Source organism: Arachis duranensis, chromosome 5 (genome assembly GCF_000817695.3).
Source record: "Arachis duranensis cultivar V14167 chromosome 5, aradu.V14167.gnm2.J7QH, whole genome shotgun sequence".
Classification (NCBI taxonomy): domain Eukaryota; kingdom Viridiplantae; phylum Streptophyta; class Magnoliopsida; order Fabales; family Fabaceae; genus Arachis; species Arachis duranensis.
This window is the reverse complement of record NC_029776.3, coordinates 83985782-83993213: the sequence shown is the minus strand read 5'-3', so window position 1 is coordinate 83993213 and position 7432 is coordinate 83985782. Positions and strand designations below refer to the sequence as shown.

The 7432-nt window shown below is 31.3% G+C and overlaps 2 protein-coding genes across 2 annotated transcripts; both read left to right on the top strand.

Annotated features, from left to right (window-relative positions):
- Positions 1 to 1571: 1571 nt before the first annotated feature.
- LOC107489879 (uncharacterized) lies at positions 1572 to 2144 on the top strand. Its single transcript, XM_016110648.1, has one exon. It carries the CDS (start codon positions 1572 to 1574, stop codon positions 2142 to 2144), a length of 573 nt encoding a protein of 190 aa, XP_015966134.1.
- A 108-nt stretch (positions 2145 to 2252) lies between these two features.
- LOC127747656 (uncharacterized) lies at positions 2253 to 2942 on the top strand. The gene has a single exon (XM_052261777.1). It carries the CDS (start codon positions 2253 to 2255, stop codon positions 2940 to 2942), a length of 690 nt encoding a protein of 229 aa, XP_052117737.1.
- The last annotated feature ends 4490 nt before the right edge of the window (positions 2943 to 7432 follow it).

Sequence of the window (7432 nt, the reverse complement as noted above, 5' to 3'; positions counted from 1 at the left end):
TGCCCCGAAAAACATATTTTGTGATTGGAAGAATTTTCTATGTGCTTCCAGGATCAGGTGAAAGATATTACTTAAGGCTTCTACTCAATTTCGTCAAGGGACCAACTTCTTTTGAGGATATCAGGACTATAGATGATGTGGTCTATGCTACTTTCAAAGACGCTTGTTATGCACGTAGCCTTTTAGAAGATGATAAGGAATATATTGAGGTAATCGAGGAAGCCAACCAATGGGGTTTAGGAACATATTTGAGAAAACTCTTTGCGATACTTTTATTTTTAAATTCGATGGATACACCAGAACATGTTTGGCAAAAGACATGGACTCTATTATGTGATGACATACTTCATAGGCAGGAAACACTTCTAGACAATTCAGGTAGCATGAAATTTATTTTACTCCAATTATGTATATTATACTCACTGTGGGACAGTTTTTTTAATACGTGAATATTTTTGTTACCCTGACTATGTCACATTGGAATAATAAGTTATGACAAGTAGACCATTGATGTTAATACATTTACACGGAGAAAAAAAATAAACAATTTGTATAATAGGCTAGAACGAAGCATCGCATGACGTCCATATTTTAGGATAATTAGATGACGAAGATGTTAACTAAAGCCATATATCTAGTATTTTTTGCATGAGAAAAGTTATTTTGTTATATTATCATTAGAAAGATTTTTATGGTTTAAGTTCACCAATGAAATTTTTCTTATAATATTACAATTGTCAGTATTGCCACTATATTAGTTAATTCAAATATCTCAATTGAAATGGTGCTTTATATTATTAAATATGTCAGCTAAGCATGATCTATGATTTAGCTTTTTCAAGTAATTCGCATTTTTGACAAGTATATGTTAATTTTATGTCTTCTCTTAAGTGGTTAAAATATATGCCATAATACATCATAATAAACTAAAACACATAAATTTGTGTCAATATTTTTATAGGCAGTGGCGGAACTAGAACTTTATAATTAGGGATTGCAAGTTCTTAAAACTCATGCTAAATCTACAATTTTTTTAGTTTTGTTTTTTTTATAATTAACTTATTCTAAAAGCACTTTCTAAAATTATAATAATAAAAATTGTAGATATTGTATTATATTTTTAAAGCATTGAACAGACAAAAAATATGTATCTCCGCTAATTTATAATAAAATAAATTATTTAATCAAATTCTAACTTAAAAAAATATTATTGCGGACATAAAATGAAGAGAAGTACTTAATCTTATTATAATAGTTAACAAAATTAAAATAATATATTTTTAGTAATAAATATTCAATCATTAATAAAAAAAATTAGTATACTCTATATAATTATTATACAAATTTATAACAAGAATATGTTTAACAAACTCAAAAACCTAAAAATAAATAATTTTAAGATATTTCTAATGTGATCAATCACTTATTCGATCATGTTAATTTTTTCAGGCTTGCCACAGATTTAGTCCTTATTGAATATGAGTTGAAGGAGTTGATACTAATAGAAATTGAGAAAATTTTGAATAGCTACAACAAGAGTCTTAGGGATTTTCCACCGATGCCAATTCCGGATGAGTCAACTTAATAATCAAGTGTATGTTGATGGGACGAACAAGCTAATTTGTGATGAGCTCCGATATGATAGAAGACAGCTAGCTTTAGATCATGCTTCTTACATGCAACAACTAACTGACGAGCAAAGAGTTGTGTATGAGCAAGTCATACAAGCAGTTCAAAGCAGCAAAGGGGGCGTATTCTTTTTGTATGGTTACGGTGGAACCGGAAAAACTTTTGTTTGGAAGACATTAGCATCTGCATTGAGATCAAGATCACAAGTTGTACTAACTGTTGCATCAAGTGGGATTGCATCTCTTTTACTACCTGGTGGACGGACAGCACACTCACAATTTGCAATCCCACTCAATTTAGATGAATGCTCAACATGCAATATAAAACAGGGCAACGCATTAGCTGATTTGTTAATAAAGACTAAGCTAATTATTTGGGATGAGGCTCCTATGGTGAATAGATTTTGTATTGAGGCACTTGACAGGACAATGCTTGATATATTAAGATTCAGCAATCCAAACAGCCTTGATCAGCCTTTTGGAGGGAAGACATTGGTCTTCGGTGGTGACTTTTGACAGATTCTCCCAGTAATTCCTAAAGGGACTAGATAAGAAATTGTTAACGCCACTATAAACTCATCGTACACATGGGATAGTTGCAAGTTGTTGTCATTGACCAAAAACATGCGATTGAAAGTAGGTGACTCCCACACAAACTCATCCGAGTTAAAAGAGTTTGCTGACTGGATACTAGGTATTAGTGATGGTAGCCACGGAACACCAAGGGATTGTGGTGAGAGGATTGAAATCCCAGAAGACATCCTGGTTAAGGATTGGGATGACCCAATAGAGGCAATCTGTAAGGAAACATATCCAGAACTATTTTGCGAGAAAAATATTGATGAACATATTGAAGATAGAGCGATACTAGCGCCAACATTGCAAATAGTTGATGAGAACTACATGATGAGCTTAAACCCTACTGAAGCACAAACATATTACAGCTCAGACAAGGCATGCCCAACAGAATCCAACAATGACTTGTTGGCATCCATACACACACCAAAATTCCTAAACACAATCAGATGTTCAGGAGTTTCAAATCATGAGTTGACATTAAAGGTTAGAACCCCTATAATGTTACTGAGGAATATAGACCATTCTACAGGATTGTGCAATGGTACCCGCTTGGTTGTCACTAGGCTTGGGAAACACATCATTGAAGCATGTAGCAAGGTTGGGAAGAACAAAAGTCAGAAGGTGTTTATTCCTAGGATGACTCTAAGCCCATTGGATCATCGAATTCCATTCAAGTTCCATTGGAGACAGTTTCCTATAATGGTATCTTACGCAATGACTATAAATAATAGCTAAGGACAATCATTGTCAAAGGTTGGTTTATTACTCAGAAAGCCTGTTTTTACTCATGGCCAGCTTTATGTCGCAGCATCTAGAGTAACAAATAGGCAAGGACTGAAGATACTATTGTGCCATGATGTTAATAACCAAACAGAGATAGACAATGTCGTATTCAAAGAAGTTTTTAGGAATGTTTGTTGAAGAGGGCATCTTACAACAAGAAAGTTGCTTAACTATGTGTTAATTTTGCATTAAACTGAGGCAAAATCATCGCATCAAATAGGTACTTCTTTTGCTCCAGTGTAGACTATTTAATTATGCAACCTTTAGACACATTTATGATATTTAAGTAACTAACTCAGGCATGTATCACTTAAATCTTAATTTGATATGACAGAATTTTCCTAGTAGAATAATTTTCCTTAAAATTTGGAATCTCTTAACATCCTATCCCAACTGACCTGAAAAAACCAATAATCATTAGCCAAAACCTAGCCATGAATTGTCTTAAAAAAATTTATTAGTTTACAACCATAGTCTTATTAATTAATAGTCAATCTGAAGCAACAACATATCCTTTTATTAATCTTCTATCAGCAGGCGTGAAATTCAATAGTAGAACTTGTGCATGCTTGAAACCTGCATTTCATCACAAAAAATGGCAAAGGAAAATGGAATAACATTATTAAGAATATAAACAAAGTTTGGACTATATTCAAAAATATATAAATAAATAAATTGATACTCACCTTCAAGGGCCTCCGTATAGCGTAGTAGTGATTCTCTAGCAGCTCCACATCTTAGATACGCCTTCACATTCTGTAGAAAACATAAAATGAGCTACACTTGACAAAATGGATACTTTTTATAGATGTATAAATATTAAGATTGTTAACACACAGCTAACAGACGTGCATTAACAAGAAAAAGAATACAAACAATTTCGTAATCTCAAAGATCCCAGGAAACTATCGGAATATGGAAATGAACATTATGATCATTATGAAGAAAAAGAATATAAGCAATGAAATCAGGTCCATTTAAACTTCTCTGTCAATTGCAAAAGACAGATGTGCATTAGGTAACAGGATGTTACCGGCAGTTCTCAACATGTTAGAGGGTACTGTAACACTTTAAATAGGTTATCAAAGTTTAGAAAACAAGATTTGTAAAAAATGCTACTGTAACATGCTTATCTTCTCACATTCTTATCAATCAAAATTGCATTATTGCAGTCTTTTTCTGCTTGCTGAAAACTGCATATTTCATGTGAAACCGTTTAAATAAAGAAATACACAAAATACCAATTGGCAAATAGGAGAAACCTCATACCAGGCTAACTTTAAGTAAGCAGCCGCTCGGTTACAGTAGTAAGTCACATTCATGCCATTCAGTTTGATAGCCTCAGTGTAGTAATTGAGTGCTTTATTCCACTAGCTTCCTTTAAAGGCTGCATTTCCCTGAAGAATACGCCTTTTATCAACTTATATCATATTATCCACCTTGCACATATAACGCAAGCTGCTGCTCTTAAAGTAGCAAGATAGAACAAACCTTCTCCTTTAGAAGCTCAGAAGTTTCAATGTTGTCATTAGTATCTGGTAATGGCAAAGAATAGGAGGCAACACTAACTTGCTCTTGAAGAGTTCAATACATATCCAACACCATATCAAGCAGAAATTTATCAGCCCCATGGAATGAGATGAATGAAACATAAACACAACCACCATTATGAGAACCTAATGGAACTATAACCTGCAACAAACAGTATAAAAGTTAGCAAGCAGCTCAAGCAACGTTTCAAAACAAATGAAACTGAGAAAAGGAACAAGATCACCTCTAGCACCTAAAGATAGTAAATTACTTGACAACATCCAGACACGCTAGCAATGCTTGACAATGCAAAAGTTCTGACATAAAACTCAGAACACAACCCTTACTTTGTATTAAGCTTTAATGGACAGTTTGCTATAGAAGGAATAACGAGTATTCCATCATCCTGAGGGACAACTAACCAAAATCAGGACGTGTTTAATTGGATGGGATGGAAAGTAGACTTGCCAAAATTTTTTGATCATTTCGTTGTAAAAATCAGAGATCTAAGTAATTTTAGCATAAATCGTGAAATTTCATGACAAGTCATGCCACTTATTCAAAAAATTAAATAACAAGAACAACTTACTACATTATTTTATTTTCTGTCTCCTGTGATAGAGTTAAGATTAACATCACTAAAACCTTTAATATTGATAACACTAACTACAGAGCACAATGGATATAAATAAAAAATAAATACACATTTTATAGTACCTTTAGTAGACTTTGAAATGCAGCTTGCATCTCAGTCTGGACTTTATACAAGGTTTTTATATTATCATGAGTAGCATTAACTATTAATAGCAGCAAAAACACGCTCAAAAACATCACGGCCTAATTTGGGTTTGATGGATTTGACCCAATCTTCATGATTGGTTTTAAATTTATATTTGAAATCAGATGAAGAAACACATTTCTAGAATAAATACATGCCATAATATTCTTTGTTTCTTATAGACAGAATATAAAACAATATAAGCATATGAATAAATCACACATCATTTACAGATCACAAAGCATTCTACAATTACCAAAAGAAGTAACCATTCATTGCAAAGTATGGTTCTTTTGAAACTAAAATTCAAAATTGTTTGAGAGAAATATCCCAGGAAAAGGCGTCAATTAACAAACAAAAAAGTTTTTCTAATATCAAAATGAAGAATAGATAACCATATGGTACAACATTGTCTACTACAATAAACTAAATCACAAAGCATATAATAGAATACCTTGGGTTGAAAGCATAACTGCAGAAAGAGCTTTCAATATAGATGCTCCATTTTCTTGGTCTGTTCATGCTGGATGAAGCTTTAGGCTGGGCACTTTAGAAGTAATGTCCAAAGGATGAAAATTTTTCAGCGCCAACAAGGAGTTAATCAGCACTTTAATACTCACCTTATCACACAACAAATACATTGTCATTTAAACAAGCGTTAGTTAAGATAATAAGGAGAGCACATTGCAAATTACAATTAAACTTAGCCAAAATCTGAGATTTTTGATATGTGAAATACTTACTATGATAATTTATTAATACTTTAGCCTCCCTCTTTTCATTGTTGAATTGGATACCAAACAGTAGCTGCAGCACACCAAGTTCAGATGAATCAGGTTTAGCTTATTTTGGGGCAAAAATGATTGTTGGCGCCGAGAATTTGAATTACTGATACTCTTTTTTGGAAAAGAAACATACTTTTTTTTAATTGCACCTACATGCCTTTTGATTGGTTGATATGCTTTAAATGATTCTTTCTCTCTCATTGGTTGGTGCACCTTAAAAGTCTTTCTTTTAAATTTAATGTTAATTACTAACGGAGAGAATATTTTTTTAATTTAATTTGGTCTCTAATTATATAATTTGTTATATCATAATGTTTTAGTATTTTTTTTGTGCTCACGTAATCCAATCAATTTTATTTTGTAAGATTTAAAAATAAATAACAAAATAAAATATTAAATTATTCTATGTTAATTAATTAATTGTTAGATATCACGTAACAGCCATATGATTTTTGTTAACAAAACAATTAACTAGTGCATTTTGTGGCTTTAAAATAAAAAACACAAAATTTAAACAAAACAAATCTTAGAATTTAATTATTGACTTAAATTAGTTTAAAATTTTATTATGTAATCTTTACTTTATATTTTTTTTGTGATGACTTCATCCAATAATTATATGTCTCCTGATGGAATAAAGAAATTTTTGGTATATCTGTTGCTTACATTAAATTATTTTATCAGTTTGAAATAAGACAAATGATTATTATGAGAAGAGTAATTATCAGATTTCATGTTTGAATCATCAAATGGCCCACGCGTAGCGCGAGTTATACACTAGTTGAAGAAGAAGAAGAAGCATGTGCGAATTTGAAAGAAGAAAAAGAAAAAAAAGGAGGAGAAAAAGAAGGAGGAAAAGAAGAAGAACCTGCGCAAATTTGGAAGAAGAAAAAGAAGAAGAAGAAAGACAAGAAAGAGGAGAAGGAGTGCGTGATTTGAAAAGTTATTATAACAACTTGGTTAAATTAATTAAGTATTTTGCTTAGATGTAGAGTTTTATTCTAATAATTTATATAAACAAGTTTAATCACCCGTGCCATGCACGTGATAAGATTGAAATTATAATTTTAAGTTGTTATGTTAAATTTTATTTTAGTTATAATAATTTAATTAATAAAAAAATAATTTGTATGCGTAGTTTTTTTCTTAATATAGTGTTAATTGTATTAATTATAAAATAGTTATTTAATTTACTTTTTTCAATAAATCAGGTATATATACTCAATATGACCATAAATAATCTAATAATACTTAAATCTACCAATAAAGTTTTATATGTTGGTATACTGTGAAGTAAGAAAATATAAAAATCAACTCAAAATGAAGAACAAATTAATAGAGAATGCTAA